This window comes from Larimichthys crocea, chromosome X (genome assembly GCF_000972845.2).
Source record: "Larimichthys crocea isolate SSNF chromosome X, L_crocea_2.0, whole genome shotgun sequence".
Taxonomy (NCBI): domain Eukaryota; kingdom Metazoa; phylum Chordata; class Actinopteri; family Sciaenidae; genus Larimichthys; species Larimichthys crocea.
The window spans coordinates 12,292,760-12,311,554 of NC_040020.1; the positions used below are offsets into that span (position 1 = coordinate 12,292,760).

General features: G+C 39.4%; 1 protein-coding gene across 11 annotated transcripts in view; it reads left to right on the forward strand.

Annotated features, from left to right (window-relative positions):
- micu3a (mitochondrial calcium uptake family, member 3a) overlaps window positions 1–18,795 on the forward strand; it is a 29,106-nt gene that overhangs the window by 3,321 nt on the left and 6,990 nt on the right. For 4 of the 11 annotated variants that reach the window (XM_019259583.2, XM_019259574.2, XM_019259560.2 and 1 more), the window contains exons 2-10: window positions 1,934–2,081; window positions 3,308–3,339; window positions 4,182–4,260; window positions 7,184–7,231; window positions 8,106–8,188; window positions 9,777–9,848; window positions 11,407–11,448; window positions 14,151–14,246; window positions 18,635–18,649. In XM_019259583.2, coding sequence (XP_019115128.1) covers window positions 1,934–2,081; window positions 3,308–3,339; window positions 4,182–4,260; window positions 7,184–7,231; window positions 8,106–8,188; window positions 9,777–9,848; window positions 11,407–11,448; window positions 14,151–14,246; window positions 18,635–18,649 — 615 coding nt within the window. The remainder of the gene's footprint in view (window positions 1–1,933; window positions 2,082–3,307; window positions 3,340–4,181; window positions 4,261–7,183; window positions 7,232–8,105; window positions 8,189–9,776; window positions 9,849–11,406; window positions 11,449–14,150; window positions 14,247–18,634; window positions 18,650–18,795) is intronic. The other 7 variants (XM_019259569.2, XM_010735062.3, XM_027283200.1 and 4 more) reach the window with 5 other exon arrangements.

Sequence of the window (18,795 nt, forward strand, 5' to 3'; positions counted from 1 at the left end):
ATGTTTGAAAAAAACAAAAGTAAAAAGAAACAAAGGAGTGGGTCAGTTGAGGCACCAGAAAACTGGATTTGAAGTACTTAAGGCCTAAAAAGGCGTCCAGAACAATGAGACAGGACCAAACTGGCATACAGAGTGATTAGATGTCTGGTTTGCAGTGTGGACACTAGAAACAGCACGTACTGAGCCATTCGCCAGAGTGATGCTGGACTCGGAGGGACACAAGACAACCTGGGAATGTTCTGACAGCTGTGTTCTCATTTATGCTGGAAGAATTTCCAGACTTAGTCAAATCCAAGCAGCTTGGATACTGACAGATTAAGAGACAAGTTCAAACCTCAGATACAAGAGCTAGTTGATATCTGCTGGCCTAGGTTGTACTTTAACTGAACTGAAATAACTACATTTGATTGAAGGAGGGAACACGGGAGGATTAAGGGTAGGACAGCTCTGAGAAAACTGAGGAGATGGACTAAAAGCTGCCGCTGTGACTGGAGAACACTGGCCCTGAGGGGAAAACACCTGGAGCATCTGCTATGCAGTCAGGAAAACAAGACTAGGCAACAGAATCAGGTTTAGTTGTGGCCACATGACATTATAACCACACAAGATCACATTGTACCGCACTGAATCTAATTTCAAATCCCTACCATTTCTTTATTTTTTCCCAAGGAGCTTATATTACTTTTAACATGATGTTGTGCAGCATGGCGTATGAACCTAGCTGGCTTTACAGAACTTTATAAACTTCATTCATTAGTGAGAGTCAAAGCCACGGGCGTCTTACACTTGATTACAGTGCATTCCTATGAGGCTGAGCACTCATCTCCTATTCATGCCTTCCAAAGCCCCCTTGGTGAAGGCAGCATCAAAGCTTTATGAATGAATCTGTGCGCTCATTAGCATGTTAGCTGAGCCGAGCAGGAACCTCGGTGCGGTGGGCCCTGCGGCCAAACAGGTTTAAATTTGGAAACCTCTCTGCTAATTGCACAGCCTCATGCAGCACAAACTGTTGGCGTAGCAGCTCTCCTACACTGCAGCTAATCAAGTTGAAGCCCTGGCTCCTCATAGAGGGAGAGAGAGATGCTCTGTTCTCCTGTTATTGTACTGCACCAGAGGTACTGACTGTTTATAATCTCAGAGAGCTAAATGGAGAGCGATGATGCCAAAAATAGATGGATCTCCTCATTATAGAGGTTCAAAAGCAGTGAGGAGGCACATATAGTTCTGCTGTCTGCATGAGAGTTTTCAACCATAATCACTGGGGCAAATGAACACCTATCACTGTAAGGATTATTAAAAGTCTGTGTAAAAGTAAAAAAAAAAAAGTGTTCTGAGTTTGTCAGACCAAAGAAGAAAGTGTTATTAACCACCCAGCTAATGATTCAAAATACCGACAGGTTTATGAAATTCACAATCAGAGACTCAAAACTGAGCAGTACTCTCAGCTCCAGGACTGTGGGGGCGTGTCCGCTGAATGTGCTGAAGCCACGGCCACTCGATGGAGCAGTCAAGCAGCAATTGTGAAGCGACTGAAATGTGTCAGATGAGTTCAGAAAATGACATGACTAACTTTGGAACACTCTGAGCGAGATGAATTAATCTCTGTGCTGGGGGTGCAGGGGTTTGCTCAGGGTGGCCTCAGTGTGTCATCGAGCCACCCTTTAGGACCGCCCACAAAATCCTCGACTGAAAATCTCAGAATTGCACAGTACATTTTTTACATGTAATGTTTTTTTCTTTCACATCACAATATTTATTTATTTATACGTCATTAATGTATTAATATTGAAATGACCAAAATACACAACAACCAAAGCTGTGTATTCCCTTTTCAAATATCTAGAAGAATTATCCCAAAGATAATAAAACAGTAGCTAATAAACAGGACAACACAGTCCACAATAACCGTGTGTTTTGTTTTTTCTGTTTGCAGGCTCGTCCTTTCGACTTTGAGGATGGAGACGTGTACATGTCGTCCCATGAGCATCGCTTCCGCATGTTCAGCTCTGTGGAGTATGAAGGGCAGCTGTACATGACTCCTCAGAACTTCATCGAGTCGGTCACTATGAGCGAACCCAGAAGTATGTTTCACAGCTTTTCATATGATTGGACTTTGTATTACACACCATTTAAATTTGACATTCACAGTTGCTTTGCTTAATTTTATAACCTTTGGAAGGGACGTTAACGTGTCAATTATAGATGTGTATCTAATCAAATCAAATGTTATTTATATAGCCCAGAAAAATGTATTTTGATTGATTACATTTACAGATGATATTAAGATATTTAGCATCACGTATTGATCCCCTAACAGTACAGACCTCACCCTGCTGTATCTTACAATATCCATTTACTGAACATTTATATGCTGGATGCATCCAAATATTAAAGTTTAGTTACATTTCTGTAGCTTCTATATTTGTAGACTTACATTTTGTTGTAAACTTTTGTGCACTGATAGCATCTCATCTTTATAAATTTCCTAACATGTCGGTACTTTCTTTTTTAATGATTTTTTTTTTTTTTTTACTGGAAAAAACTTTTTAAAATCTTGCGTTTGAACACATCCTTGCTGTTTCTGTCAGCTTGCTGCCAGTCGTAACAGATTGTTCCTAGCAAGCCAGCCTCAAAGCAGATGGCTTTACAGCTATTGTTTAGTCTGAAGTTAATGTTAGTCAGACACATGCACAAGCACGCGCGCACACACACGCTGCACATTCCTCTCTCTCACATTTACCCTCTCTTCACCAGTAAATACCTAAACCAGACACTTAACTTACTCTTTCCTCTGTGACAACTGGTTTAAAAATGTACTACACAAACCGAGGCTATGACCAAACACCAGTTCAAAAAAAAGCTACCGTTCTTTTCGTCAGCGGCCATGTGATTGTATTGCGTGCAAACTGTGCACCTGTATGCGTGTGTTTACATCTACCCTGGCTCACTGACATACGATACAGCCGCACATACCCTCTCAGCAGCCGACATCCTCTAATGCCCCCTTTGAAGTTGAATTAGATGAACTTTGTTGTATAAAACAGAACAAAAGTAGTATGTGCTTTTACGGGGACATTCCATATACTACAAAGACAAGCACGGGGCACTTTAGACGGTACAAATGGGCCTGTGATGATGACAGTGTATATACAGTGTGTGTCTGTGAGTGTGTGTGTGTGTTGTGACTGTACCCGGCACATTAAGACCCATTTCTAGATCATACAGATGCTATCTGACTGAGCCCACCCAAACTCTCTTCTCCTCTTTCCCTTCTTCTTCTCTCCTCTTTTGTCTCGTTCCCTGGCAGACAAGAGGCCCTGGAGGTCCCTGACCAAACAGGTGGGAGTCACACTCTTAATGCTTCTTTCTTCTTGCTCCTCCATGTTGCAAGCATCTGTTGCATGTTACATCTGTTGCAGGCTTTGAGTACTCTGCAAGGTTAACGTCCTGATTTTGCCAAGATTGTTGAGGAGTTACCTCATGTAAAAGTGTTAGTGATGGTGATTTACAGATCAATATCAGATTCAAGTCAGACATTTGGTGTGTTATACAATCGTGGAAATCAGTGCGAGCACTACTTAGCAGGTTAAAATGTTGATGCAGTCTTAAAGGTACCCTGTCGAGTTTTCTGGTAAACAGTTATGTTTACAGTTTTTACATTTAAAGTATTGTGTTAATCTCAACAAAAGTATTGCATTTTTACAGTACATCCAAGTTTCTAGCAGTCTCATCACTCATGTGGTTGTTCTAGTAAAAAAGGAAACTGCTAATCAAACATCACTCCATTTCACCATTTCAAAAACTCTACACATTGCCTATTTACAAACCAATGGTACTGTCAGTTTATGTGTTTAAATATGAAGTTAAAAAGATTGATTAAGGACCGACAGAGCGATACAAAAATATGGATTCATTAGAGGAGAAAATATCAAGCATGATTGTATCTGTTTTTTCAACTTCTTTGCATGAAAATAGTATTTTGGATACAATAGTAGAATCAATGGTTTGTTAAGATGGATAATTTGTAGAGAACTTTTTCCATGGCATGCTGACTCCTTCCTCTCTCTTGCACTCTGTTTCTGTCCATGCAAAAGTCATTGAAGTCATTGAAGATTTATAATTCTGTTGTGTATGTCAGAGAGTTCACTTGTAAATCGTGTGTTTTTGTGCGTGCGTGTCAGGAGTTGGAGAAGATTTTGACAGAAACACCTCCCGTATGGAGAGGATCCTCCAAACTGTTCCGCAATCTGAGAGAAAGAGGTACACTGACACACACACACACACACACACACACACACACACACACACACACACATGCATGCACAAGCAAAAAACAGGTACAAAGGCACCTTGAGTACCTTTACACTCACTAATCCAAACACACACAGTAAATAAGTAGCAGTCAGATAATAACAAGGTCAGTGAATGCCAGTGGATTAGTATTTCGAGTACCCATTACAGTTTAATTTCCTTTCTAAATATACTTAATATACTAATTTTTCATACTTTTTATAGCATTTTACAGCATTTTTGCAGCTTGTTAGTGCATTTGCTTGGATGTACCAGGGCTTACCTGCCGATGTGTGACTAAATAGTGCTTGTGAGCTTGTGTGTGTCCCTGTAGGTGTCTCTAATCCGGGGTTGGAGCCATGCTGTCCCTCCTTACAGCCAAACAACCTGCTGAAAAAACTAAAAATAAATCTCCTCTCCTCTCCTCTCGTCTCCGCCTATGGGAAAAGAACAAATTATACAGACCCAAAGACAGAGAGAGAGAGAAAGAGAGAGAGGGAGAGAAGCTCCCCCTAATTAAAGCATTTGCTTGAGGAGAATGTGACATAGGAATCACACAGTCTGGGAGTGAGTCCCCATAGTGATAATTACACACACACATACTCACACACACACTGGGAGATGCTAAATATAACGCATCGTGTTTTACTTTACCACGATAATGTTCTACACTTTGTAACTACTGTGTGTGAGTGTGTGTTATGTTTACACTCAAGGGACCAGTATCCAGGAGCATCGCCTTCGTCTGTTTTATAAAAATCAGAGAGATTGAGAGAGAAAAAGCAGAGTTAAAAAACAGATTGAGAGAAGGAGAGAGGGTGGCAAATGAAAATGAAGAAAACAAGAAAAAGACGGAGTGGAAAGGAGATATGTAAAGAGAGGAGAAGGAGGCAAAGGAAAAACAGAAGACGTAGATGTAGTGTGTGGAATGAATCATAAAAACAGATAGAGCAGAGGACGAAGTGAAAAAGAGGGAGACAGAGAGTTTGTAAACTTATCTAAGTCTTCAAGAGGAAGATGTTGTTCTTATATACAGTGCATGTCTATTCAAATGGCTGGTGGCATATTGCCAAGACCACACACACACACACTGACAGTATTCAGCAATATCTTTCTATATTTACTTATTTTTATATTACCTCAAAACTATATATTTTTTATACTTATTATATATTTATTCAATTCACACAATTCTGGCCCTTGTATGAGCTATGTGAAAAGGATTTGTGTGTGTGTGTGTGTGTGTGTGTGTGAGTGTGCTGATGTCAGGACATGCTCTCCTCTTCATACCACGAAGAGCGAGGACAGTTAAAATCCTTGGGACGGCTTTGGATTTCTGAGAATGACAGAGCTATGTGTCAGACAAAGGAATGCATAGTGTTACCTTAACATTGACTCTGTGTGTGTGTGTGTGTGTGTGTGTGTGTGTATGTGTGTGTGTGTGAGAGAGAGAGAGACTGTATTGGCTGGTTGTGTTACACAGTCACCTGGCACAATAATGTTATTACTTTGGTTCAGAGACATCCGATGCAATCAGCACTGTGATGAGGTCATGGTTAGGTGATTATTAAGACACCGTAACATGACAGACTACAGCTCACAGTAAATATGAATCCATGTCGTCAGCTATCAACTGTGGCTTTATTAAAACTTTTCCCTGTCTTCTTAAAGAGCTTATCAAAGTTAGGAACAGTTATTGGGACTGATGTGTACTTGTTATATTCAAAACAATCAGCTGATAGCTGCAGGAGACTGTGGAGACACTGATTCTCAGTGGGATCAGATTACCAACAAAGCTTTCCAATGACAAGGAATGGTGGTCTACACCTAATGCCCAAACTGTTGCATAGTGGATACCTGAGTATTTTTTAAACACTCCAGTTGAAAAGCTTAGGAAGACTAAACTAAGGTGTCACAGTGTTCAGTTTGATTATGGCAGTGCTCCTGACCTGAATCCTCATGCTTAATAGTGGTTTACTGCAGAAACAGAAATGTACAAACTCATAGACACTCTGGGAAATATAAATAAAGAAATAAATGAGAAATAAATAAGAAGATACATAGGTAAATAGCTGTATACATAAGTATAGTATATATATATATTATTGACAGATGAAAGTTGTGATCACTACCTGAGGATCAATGTTAACCCACCTTTTTATTGCAGCACATCACTCAAAGTATGTCAATGTAAACATGCAGATTGTATTTTAGTAACCTGAGTAGTTTCACAGTGTATCTCCTGGTCTTTGCACAGCTCAAGCTACATGGAGTAAAAGAGACTTCAGTTCCAAACCAGCTCCTCTACACAAAGCAGTCGAGCATCAGGAAAACACAAGGCTCACACCGGTCTTTAGCCGGTGTCATGTTCACCTACACACATACGCACACACACACACATGGGAAAGCAGTCTCCCGTAACACTCAAGCGAGTCACCCTGAACTATCTTGAACGATCAAGACAGAAAGCGAAAAAAGAGGGAGAGAAGGAGATGAGATGGAGCTACAAAGATTCCTAAATGGGCCTGAGGCAAGAAAGGATCATCTCCTGAAACATTTTTCACTTGCTTATCCAAACACAGACACACACACATGCACACACCCCTACCAGCCAGTGTCTTTACTTTGGACACTTTGGGTGTAGAAAAAGAAACGGTGTGTGGCCAAATGGCTGTTGGCAGCTCAGCTCCACAAGACACATTTTAAGATACTATCTTCATGAAAGGAAGGATTATGTGTGTTAGTGTGTGTGTGTGTGTGTGTGTGTGTGTGTGTGTGTGTGTGTGTGTGTGTGTGTCATGAGGCCCATGGTCTTTGAACATCTGTAAACATTGTGTGTGTGTGTTGAATGTGACCTTTTCTTTAACTCTCTCTGTGTTTGTCTCATTACTAGGCATCATCTCATACACAGAGTACCTGTTCCTGCTCTGCATCCTTACAAGTGAGTCAATTCAGTCTCTCCCCATGTTTTTCTACTGTCTTATTGTATAATTAGCAAAGGTACACGATATGAGCTATACTCAGGCCCACCCAGAACTTAACAAGAGGGAATTATGACACAAATCTGGTGGTTTTCCCCTTCCCCTTGGGGTAAGACAGAAATCGAGAGAGGGAGAGAAGAAGACGAATAAATACTTCTACTAACCTTTCAAATAAATATAGAAGAATGTAGACAGGAATGTGAAATGTGAGGGTTTTTGCCTCATTAAAGTCTTTTTGTAAGTGATCAGGAAACCAACCAATGTCAATGTTCAGTGTTCTTATCCTTTTTAACTTTCAGTATTCCCTCCTGGAGAAAGTCATTGTTGTTTTGCATCCAGTGTAACTCTGTGTGTGTCCAAATCAACTGAGAAGGCAGCCATTAATCATGTCCAGATTAATCAGGAAAGACTTTGTGTTATCGCTGTTTGATCACTTGAATCAATGTTAATTTGAATTTCAGATGGGAAGACTGAAGAACTGTTCATTTAGTATCTGCATAAATGAATATTTAATTTGCCTTTTCCACTCACTAACAACCTACAAGTCTATGCACTCTGGTATTTCTGAAAACAAAGACTTAAACGACTCAAACATGATCTGATATGGTTGATCAGTTGCTTTAGCTGATCACTAAGAAACTTGTAGAGTGGGATGGAAAAAATCCACATTAACTAAAGCTCATGATCCGTATAGATTTACCCACCTGTCCCTTCTCCCTCCTGTCTCGCCTATATGCCGCTTCATCCTGTGCTATTTCGGGATTTAAAATTGCCTTTAACGCACATGTACACATGCACACACTCACCCTATGCGCTCTCCTCTCTGTTCTCCAGAGCCCCATGCTGGCTTTAAGATTGCTTTCAATATGTTTGATGCAGACGGCAACCAGATGGTGGACAAGAGGGAGTTCTTGGTGGTGAGTCTCTGAGAGAAAATCCTTCCCATGACTGAATTTATGTGTTATTATTAACCTCACCTTTTACTCCCATCACAAAAGGGCAAGGTTAGTATATTAAGGGTACTGGCAATGAGTGTGAAGTGGGTCAGAGGAACAGGGATGGATGGAGAGAGATAGATTCATGTTTTTATCTATATTATGCTAAAAACTTTCCTGCCGCCTTTAACCGATTATTTTTTTATTTTACATTTAAAAGCTGATTTTCAGTTTGCCTCTGAAGACAGGTTATTAAACAGCTGAGCATCTTTAGATTAAATATAAGGTCAGTTACACATGTCTTACTTTCCCTGTGGGATGGCAGCATCAAAATGGACGAGCACCCACTTGGGTCGCAAATGGGGCTGCACGGCCATGACAGAAGAAGGAGGCAGAATAGATAGTTTATTGATCAATCGAGAGCAGAGAGAGAGAGCGATCACCCTGACAGCAATTGGGGGGTTGGGTGCCTTGCTCAAGGGCACCTTGGCAGTGCCCATGAGGTGAACTGGCACCTGTCCAGCTACCAGTCCATCTTCTATACTTTGATCCATACTGGACTTGAACCAGCCACCCTGCGGTTCCCAAGCCAAGTCCCCACGGACTGAGCTACTGCCGACCCGAGGTGCACACAAACAAGCTAATTAACAATCTAAAAGATATATTTAGAAAAAGGATAAACTGGGAAGAGAACTTAGACTAACAGTGGAGCGAGAAGAACAGAACAGATCGGTCTCAGGGAGGCAAGAACCCATTTTGAACTCCATGAGGGTTTTTAAAGCACACAAAGGCCCCAAATGTTGCCATTTTTCTGACAACCCTCTGTTGCATCCAACTCCAGTACCTGCACACAAAGCACAAAAACAGGTAGACAGGGACGCCACAATAGGACGACATGATTTTCAATTGAAAACACTGTTGCAGGCGAGAAATGATCCGAATCTCTGTGGAGGCTGGTCTGAGTGGGATGGCACCTCAGCAGGAGTGGATGGTATTGGTTGAAGATCCTGTGGGAGTGGGCAGGTGCAGGACAGAAAAAGAAAAAGAAATCCTACATTGATGCTTTGGAAATAAGCTGTGCTGAATTCAGACTTTGGAAAAAAAAAAAAAAAAAAGAAATGTAGCAATGATGTTGTAAAAAGAAGGAAATGTTTAATTTAAATAAACTCCAAATAAACATACTGTTGTTGTTTATGATTACAACTTAAAGTTTGCCTGGAGATATCCCTTCATAATTGATGATACAGTGTTTTGTTTAGTGACCACCAAAATCAAGTAAACTATTACAACTAAAATATGAATACTGATTACTGTGCAGCTGCCGTTTTCTGCCCGATGTGATTCAGCAGCGATTTAATCTTTGATATATGTGTCCATAAGTCCCTTTCGAAAGCCAACACTCTTAATCATTCTGTCAAAAGTCCAGAATCACATCATAGACCAACATCAAAGAGTGAATGACTTTGTGAACTCAGTGAATGTTTGTATGTATGAACACTTAAGCTTCAAACAGAGCTTTGAATCTGGCTTTGAATTGTCAGTGAGATCCTCATTCTGTCTCTCATTACAGCTTCAGGAGATCTTCCGGAAGAAAAACGAGAAGAAAGGGAGGAAAGGAGATGCTGAGAAGTCAGCACAGTTGGTAAGAAAGTTGGTAATGGAGGATGGGGGGGTGTGTCTGTGAGGAGAGGTGCATTTGTATGGATGTGAAATTCAATTAGTTCACAAATAAGTACAGCGAGCGGTGAAACGACATGGACTTCAGTAATGCTGTTATCATCTCTGGGGTAAACTTGAAATACAAAGCTCCTTGGTTTGAGTGAGGTCAATATAACAGTAAAAAGTAAACACTACTCTTAAAATAGCATTTTGTGAGTGTAATGTGGCACAACGCCTCTCCTGTTTCCTTTTTAAGGTTACTGAAGGTGCAAAATGAACAGTATGTGTGGATGTATTGAAAATGACACGTCATCATCAAGTTAATTGTCATCTGTATTCAAATAGTTACTAAAGTTATCTAAACCCTTCATGTAACCATGTTTGAGTGCATGCTGCCTTATAAAAACTGTTTCTGACAATGTAGTATCTCCTCTCCTTATACTGTGACAGTTATCCATATTGTGTACTTGTTAAACTGGATACAATCTTAGAAGAATTTGTCCTTTTCAACACTTCTGTGGTTAAAGTTTTGGAACAACACAAAGTCAACTTGCTTTACTACACTGAATTGTGCAATTACACGTTTTACAGTTTCTGTAGACTTGATGTCTAATTGTAAAGTGAAGGTTCAAACTTTTATATAGTTTGTCCACCAGAGAGAATTTATTGTTCTATCTTTTTGGATATATATATATCATTGTCACATCTCTCAAACATACTGTAGATATTGTATTTTATTTGAAATACAGAATCGTTTGGGCTATATTTAAAATGTTCAGTTATTAAATTATTACTTATGAAAGAATGGTTATTGGCTCAGATGCTCACCACCTTCTGTCTGCAGGTAACATGTCAAGTAACAACGTGGCTCTTCGTCATCACTCAAATGAATGTTGACTACCTAGCAAACCCAAATTTTGTTTTTATTCCTGCACCAGACCATATTATTACTTTTAAAACCACCTATAAAGACAACTTGTAAAACCTTACAATTACATCTGATAGTACAGTAATGAAGTTTATACATTTGTTGCTCTAAGCATTTAGTGTCCTGTAGATCTTGTGCCGGTAATGCTTTCAGCTCGCAGGAAGTGCTATTAATTACATAAAAAAATAATAAATAATAAATAACTAAATATATATCTATATTTATTTATAATATATATATATTATATTATATCTATATATATATATATATATATATATATTATATTATCTATATAATATATATATATATATATAAAAAAGAAAGATAAATCTGGAAAAGATAAATTTTACACTTTTTCTCATGCACACAGTTTCACTGATAATCTCTGGGAAGTGCAGTGCACAGTGTTGTATCGCAAAGTGTGTGTTGTTCTACAATGTAATCATAGATCTGTTGAAAATGACACATCCCTCTGCAGAGTGCATCCACAGCCTCTTTCCTTGCATGTACTAACATGTCTTTTACCTTCTCTCCTCCTCCTCCTCCTCCTCTCTGACTGCATGCTCTGTCCTCTTCTTTCTCTTCCTCATGTCTCTCTCTCTCTCTGTGTTAGAGTATGCAGCTCTATGGATATCAGGTTGCCCCCATGAACAGCGTATGTATCCGAAACTATAACCCCTTAGTCTCCTGCACTTGCTTAGGTGGTTTAGGAAATGGGTGGAAGGATGAACAGAGGAACAGATAGCTAGGTGTTACTGTCAGCTGTGCTACTGCTGCTACATGGCTTCATTAAAAAAAAAAAAAAAAAAAAAAAAAAAAAACTTTTTACATGCTTATTACATTTTAAGATAGTAATAAAACCACAATGGGGTCTCAACCATGGTGGTGATCATAAAAGGTTAAGCAGTCATCATAGACATATTGTATTTGATATTTGATATCTAGACTTTTTCCCAAATATTTTGTAGTTACATTTCTCGATTGGCAACATTTTCGACTCATTATTTAAAAATATAATTAAAAAACCCTACAAACTTTTCCAATATACCTATTAGCTCTTCTGCCAAGAATTATTTCAGAATATTAATACCACTCTCATATCTGTCCATTATGTATAAAACCACTAGCATAAATACTGGAATTTAAGGGCGAACAGGTAAACTGAGTCTGTTTCATTCGTAGAAAAAAAAAGAATTGTAAAAATGACAAGTTGTAGTTTTAATGGTTGTGTTTTAGTTTATATCTTGGCCAGATGCAGTGACTTTCTGAAGTCTCTACTGGTTGCCTGACAACCTCATGGTCACGACCAGACTTTGTGTGTTTGTGCTGTGTCGCCCTGCTTCCAGTCTTTATGCTCACCTGGATCGAGCTTCATATCAACAGTACAGACATGATAGTATAATCAATCTTCTCATCTAACTCAGCCAAAAAAATGTTAAATTAAAAACTGTTTGATTTCCATCCGACCTTTTAAATCTTGCGATTTAATGTGAAATTACAGTTGTGTGGCATAAAAACTGAAGAGATAGAAACATGGTGGATGGACAGCCATTAGGGATATATTTGGTTCAGATTTTCCCAATAATGAATCTCACAATCTAACATCACTTTGACAACCTGCTGGCTAATCAAGTAAAATTCACTTTGTTTTTTCCTAATTTAGTATTTTGTTTGGGCTGTTTTGTAAATGTGTAAATGTCAATCATATTGGGATACTTAGAGGACTCTGTTTAATGCCCCTGTCACCCATTTTTGTGTCCTGACCTGGCCTTTGAAAAAGCCTTAACCCTGACCCAGTCCATCTGATCCTCTGTTGTCAGTGAAATGTACACAGTAGACTCCTTCAAAGGATGGGTTGGCAGAAAGAATGAGAGGGATAGAGAAAGACTTCCTTCAAGACAGGGTGTCCATCTGTCAGGTCAGCTGAGTGATTGATCGTGGGATGATGGCAGGGGGTAAGATGAATGGAGAGCAGCATGGTAGAAGAGGAGTAATAGATTTAAGAGGTCAGGAGAGATGAACTCTTACAAAAAGAGAGTGATGTGATTTAAAATGACTGGAAGCACTCTAAAGCTCTAAACACAATCAGACACTGTCCATTTGAGACTGTTTTAGGACATGTGCTGTTTGTTGGGAAGTGTGTGTGTTCTTGTTGGGGGTGTTACTGAGGTTTGTGAATGCAGGAGATTTGTATTCAAGGGGGCTACAAAGCACTTTCACATCTACATGATAAAGAAAGCAAATATTTGTCAAAGAATATGGCATCCAGAAGTGAACAGTAAGGACATATTCTCTAAAGACTATTTTGTGACATTTCTGAAGAAAGAAAAAAAATAAGTTGCATCTTCTGTTGATCATTTATTGATCACATACTAGGATGGAAATAAGGTCTTAGGTCTTTATTTGCCCCTTATCTCCCTTCGCAATTCAAGGATAACCAAAAGTTTGCCCAGCCTGGTGGATTTGCATTGTCCATAGTAACTGTAGGCCACTGGCCACCAGTCTCTGTCCAGACTATGAGATTTTATACTCTCTCTCTCTCTCTCTCTCTCTCTCTCTCTCTCTCTCTCTCTCTCACTCACACACACACACACACACACACACTCAGACACTCCTTGTCCTGTCAGTGATGTGATGGATAGCTGCATTGTCACTGTGAAGTTAAGAGCGTTGCAGGGTCATGTTAAAATGGCTGCTTCTGCCTTCTCCCTGGAGAGAGACAGACGAGGTGGGTGGTCAGGAGCTCAGGACTGTGGGTGTCTTTTAGAAAGGCAGCAAACCGGCAACAGAACCAGCTCTTTTTTTGTGTGCCATTTTGTGACAGAAATATGATCACCTGGTTGTATTTGCACCATTTAGATTTGCTTAGTTTTGTATTCAGATTTTGTTCGTTTCAAATTTTCTCCATCTGATGTATTTTTCTTGATCTGTTATGTACTGTAACTAAAACCAAAGGTTTTTCTGCATACATCTGAGCTACTTCCTCCCTTAATTCTTAATGGGTTTTTATTGGTAGTGCTTGTTACAGTAGATGGGGTGAATTTATAGAGGATATTACCACTGTAGGGCCATTAATGTAAGGTCAGTAAATCATTTACATAGTTTACTATTGTAACAAAACAGAATGAATGAGTTAGTTCATTGAGTGCCACATGGCACATCATATCTCTTGATTATTATTTACTACATATAAATGCCGTACGTGTTCATGTATACACAGTATATGTACTCTAAAACAAGAAACTCAGCTTCATGAATCTGTTTGTATATTTTGAGAATTGATAGACTGAATATTGGAAGCTGATGTGGTTGAGTTGGAGGTGAACTGACCCTGGCCCTGCTTGACCACTTCTACAGGTGCTAAAAAAAGACAGTCAGGAGTTTGTGGCGCGGAGTTACTGGGACATTCTGAGGCGAAGCGCCAGTCAAGTGCTCTTTTCTGACCTGGCGGAGGTACACAGATCCAACTGTCCTCAGTTCCTTCATCCCTCCATACTTCATCCTTCAATCTTTCTTTTAAGTTCCCTGTAGTTAGTGTTGATCCTCCAACTTGTCCCACAGTTTCAAGATAACGTACCTACATCAAGCTTGGCCAGAATAATGCTGTTTGTCATATAATATAAGAAATAATACTTGACAAGTCAGCATGGAGTCTTGAATGTTTGAATTCTTCAGAAATTGCACTTGTGTTAAAATGCACCCAAAAATATTTTTACATTTTTGTTTTTAAAAAATGTTTGTGTCTAAAAGAGAAGAAAAAAACAAAAATATTAGTCGATATGGGCTTATTGTAAAAGGTTATAATCATTAATTGTTTATTCTGGTTTGGCTTGATACTGATCATTCACATAGACTAATTTATCATCTTTTTTCTTCCTTTCTTTCCTAAACATTACTTCATATATATTACTCTGCCATACTTCTATCCCAGTGTTTTCTAAACCTATAAGTAGGGGATAGAAAGTACTGTCACTCCATTCCTCTCTTTTCCCTTTTGTGAAATCATTTCTGTTTGGACGAGCTTGAAAAGACTTCCTTGCACTAAACATATTTTGCACATCAAATTGATCTCTTCTCAAACTGAGAACAAATCTTTCTTGAGGCTCCTTCAAATAGTGTAAAGTGTCTTCCCCATCTCATTTATTCCAGATGAACAAATATGACAAATAATTTTTCTTTTCATATTTGTTCGTATTGATTATTGTTTTTGAATAATTCAATATTTTGTACTGGTGTGACAGTATTGATCCAATGACGCTGGTTAGATGATAGATATTGTAAATGTCTGTATTCTAATAACCTGTTCTGTTTCTCACCTGCCTTCTGTCATTTGGTCTCCTCATTATGCTTTTCTATGTGTATCTGTGCCTTGTTATCTGTGCTGTGTTGTGGCTAGTGTTGTAGCTTTGGTGTCAAATCATTCTCGGTGCGTGCCACACCATGTTTAATGACACTGGTATAATGATAACAAGGCCAACTGCAGAGCACATACAAAAACCCTGATCATTATAGCACCACACACTTATCCGAATTGTATAGAAATCATTTTGCTCTCTGTAGTCTGTTGCTTCTACAACAGTTTAAACTAGATAGTCGCCTGAACTACCTGTGGCTAGCAGGCTATTCTTCAACTCTCAAAAACTGTCCTGGGAATGTTCTTAGTTTTGCAGGTATTCGGTCACCAACCAAAGCACTGGATAAAATCACATTTTCATCTGATGATGGCACTTAATGAAAAGCAAGATGAGTTATTACAATTCATCCGGTTAGGATTAGCCGAACAGTGAGTTGATAACCAAAGTCAGTAGGATATCACAGATATCTATATAAACATGGCGATGCAGCTAATAGTGAGATATTTAAGCCTGGACCAAAGCGGTGGGCCGACCAACCAACACACTGACATTGCCATTTCTGAAGCTACAGCAACAGCGTGGCTAAAAAATCTGCTTAAAACAAACAGACAAACAGGACTAAAATCAACATTTTTGCACAAGTAAACATGCTTCATTGGCTTGTTTGTGTGCAAGTGAAATTGTCTTTCCGAAACTGCTGATAATGATTAATAACAGCTAACAGCGCTAGCGAGCTAGTTGACTAATGACAGGCTATGCAGTGTGGGACGGCAGCGGAAGCTGAGGTGGAGGTAATGACAGTGGAGCATAATAGGACTGACCTTGTATTTACACCGAGCAGCCTTTCATCTGCGGGACATCAGACGGACAGAACACACGAATCAGACAGAGGGGGAGGAAGGGGTGAGGAATATAAAAGGAAGAAAAACAGGGACATTAAACGTGTTAGAGGTTAAAAAAAATAGTCGATTAAACAAAAAAAAAAGTGAAAAGAAGAAAGAAAATGCTGGAATTGTAACAAATCTGTAACCAGATCAGATAAGTAGAAAACCTGAGGGTGAAGAGGGGGGGGGGGGGGAGAGAAATAAAAATCAGAGACAACAAACAGGTGAGAGAGGCTCAAAGAAGATGACACAGGTCAGCAGAGAGAACAAATGTTGAGGAACAAAGTGGGTGTGGAGAGAAGAAGTTCGGGAAGCACATTCGGGGAAAAAGATAGAAGCAGGTTGTATTTAGAGAAAGATGTGTTTACTCAACAGATTAGTCACCATTATACCTCTTTGCTTTTGTCTGGAGAAGGAGGGACTGACTGACAAGCTGAGAAGAAGGGAGGGAGGGAAAGAGCAAATCACCTCTGTGTTTGTCGTGTGAAGGAGGTTCAGACGTGCAGTATGAGGAGAAAGGAAATCAGAGCGGGGGGCAGGATAAGAGAAAAAGAAGTGATAGGAGGGGGAATGAAAAAGGAGATAAAGTTAGGAGGGAGAAGGGCAAACAGATCATGGGAAGGGAAAGGGAGGATTAGCTGTTTCTACCCTGGAAGGTGTGACTGACTGACAGTCAGACTGACTTGGCTAAAGACCGACAATGAGCTCTTGCTCCGAGGTATTACTCACAGGTAGGGAGGGTGAGGAAGACCATTTACTGTTTACATCAGTAATTACTGTTTTTACGTTCGGCTTCATGATCAAAGTCAGCTGAAGCTCACACACACAGATGGACAAATAGACACATGCATACACCAGGTGTTGGCTCGTGCCTTGTAGGCGTGGTAACCATTACGTCTTCATGGAGATGATGAGCTCACACTTGTGCTGCCACACTTCCAGGAATGATAAACTTGTTATGATCAGTTTGGCATTACGTCAACGTGAGTTCTTAAAAGGGTTGATATCAATACCAATATTTCTTATTGAACCTTACGGTATGTTGACAATTTCTCAGCTTTATTTTTGAGAGGAATTCTGATCTGATATAAAAATAACAGATCAGATCAAACAATCATTCAATCCAGTAAGAAGGAAACCTCTATCATGTTAGAGGGTGTGAGAGGGAGTGTAATGTGAAAAGTGTTGCTTATAGAAAGCTTTCCTCATGAACCCACAGAGAATCATCACTTGACTCAGCAGTTTCTCTTAGCTCTGCAAAGCGTTTTAGCTTCTTTCAGCTCTTTGTTTTGGTTAGAGGGCCCACAGATTTACTGTTTCAGTCTGATTAGCCTTGTTTTCAGCAGCAGAGGCCAGCTGCTTTATTATAAACCCAGCACCAAACAGCAGACACAGCAACTAGCTGGTGAACATAGTGGAGCATTTAGCAGCTAAAGAAACAGATATTCCCCTCAGGAGCAGATACAGAACAAAACAGAGGTAAAAAATAGAGTTCATATAGTGATAATATATCACTGTTGTGTTTACAACTTATTCAGCTGTCCCAAGATGGCAAAAATGACTTAGTTGAGGCAGCTTTAATAACCATTGCCGACGTTTGTTTGAGTGATGATGAAGGGAGAATAGAGCAGTTTGTCCATAGCTTCATATTTGATTTAATTGAGTTCAAACATTTCCCGTGGCACGTAGCATTTAAATATCAATAACCTCAACTAAAAACGATCAGATTCATTATGAATTCCTCAATCACGTGTATCCATTTACAAAACATCGACAAAATGACTGATTTCACTTGTGGTGTTTCTATCACTTGAGTAGCTAAACAAACTAAGGAGAAAAGGCATATGGTGAAAAGAGGGAAGAGAGGCAGAGCCACACCACCTGGATGCTGTCTAGATGTATGAACAGCTCATGTGTCATCAAGACATCAGTAATGCGTCAGTTATGAGATAAAAGAGCAAACGTATTTTTGTCCTGTTTGTCCGTAATCAGAGGCTTAATGAAAAGACCGTCAAAAAAAGCGAGACACAGAAAACAAGACACTGAAATCATAAGTCTGTAATTGTTTCAGTTTGTCTGTGTTTATATGAAATGCCTAATCAAAGACTGGAAGACCAGACCGCAAAGTGAATCAGAAACAGACAGAAATGTTGGAAGTCACACTCATGTTGATGGTTCTAAAAACAGAGTTTACTTTTAATTTCCCAGAAGACATTTTTTTCATGTGAGTTACCAATTGGCATCTATTAAAGTTGGATTTACTACAGGGCACTTTGTTTGGACTTTAGTTAGTGCCTCAGTCTACTACATCTTACTGTAGAGAATATTACTACATGTGTATGTGCATTGGTAATCTTAGATTAGACAGTCTTGGGATAAGATAAAAGGATGAACAACAAGGCTTTGGCATCTTTAACACATCTTATCTCTGCACCTTGGTTATTTGCTCATTTTTGACAGAATGAATACATGTCGTATGTCACAACAAACAACGTAACAACATCTGTCAAAGATGTAAATCTGTGTAGTTTGCCAACTTGAACAAACCTCTTGTCTTGTCATCTTGTTTGACATCTTCTTCTTGTCCCACATCGGATTTTAGGATTTTACTCTTGAGGTAGAACCACGAATGGCATCGTGGTGATGATAATGATGATGATGATAATGATGATGATGATGTTGGCGATGATGACGGAAATGGCATAAATGCTCTTCCTCTTTAGAAAGACATGAGATTCCACCCAATCTGATGTCTGCATATAC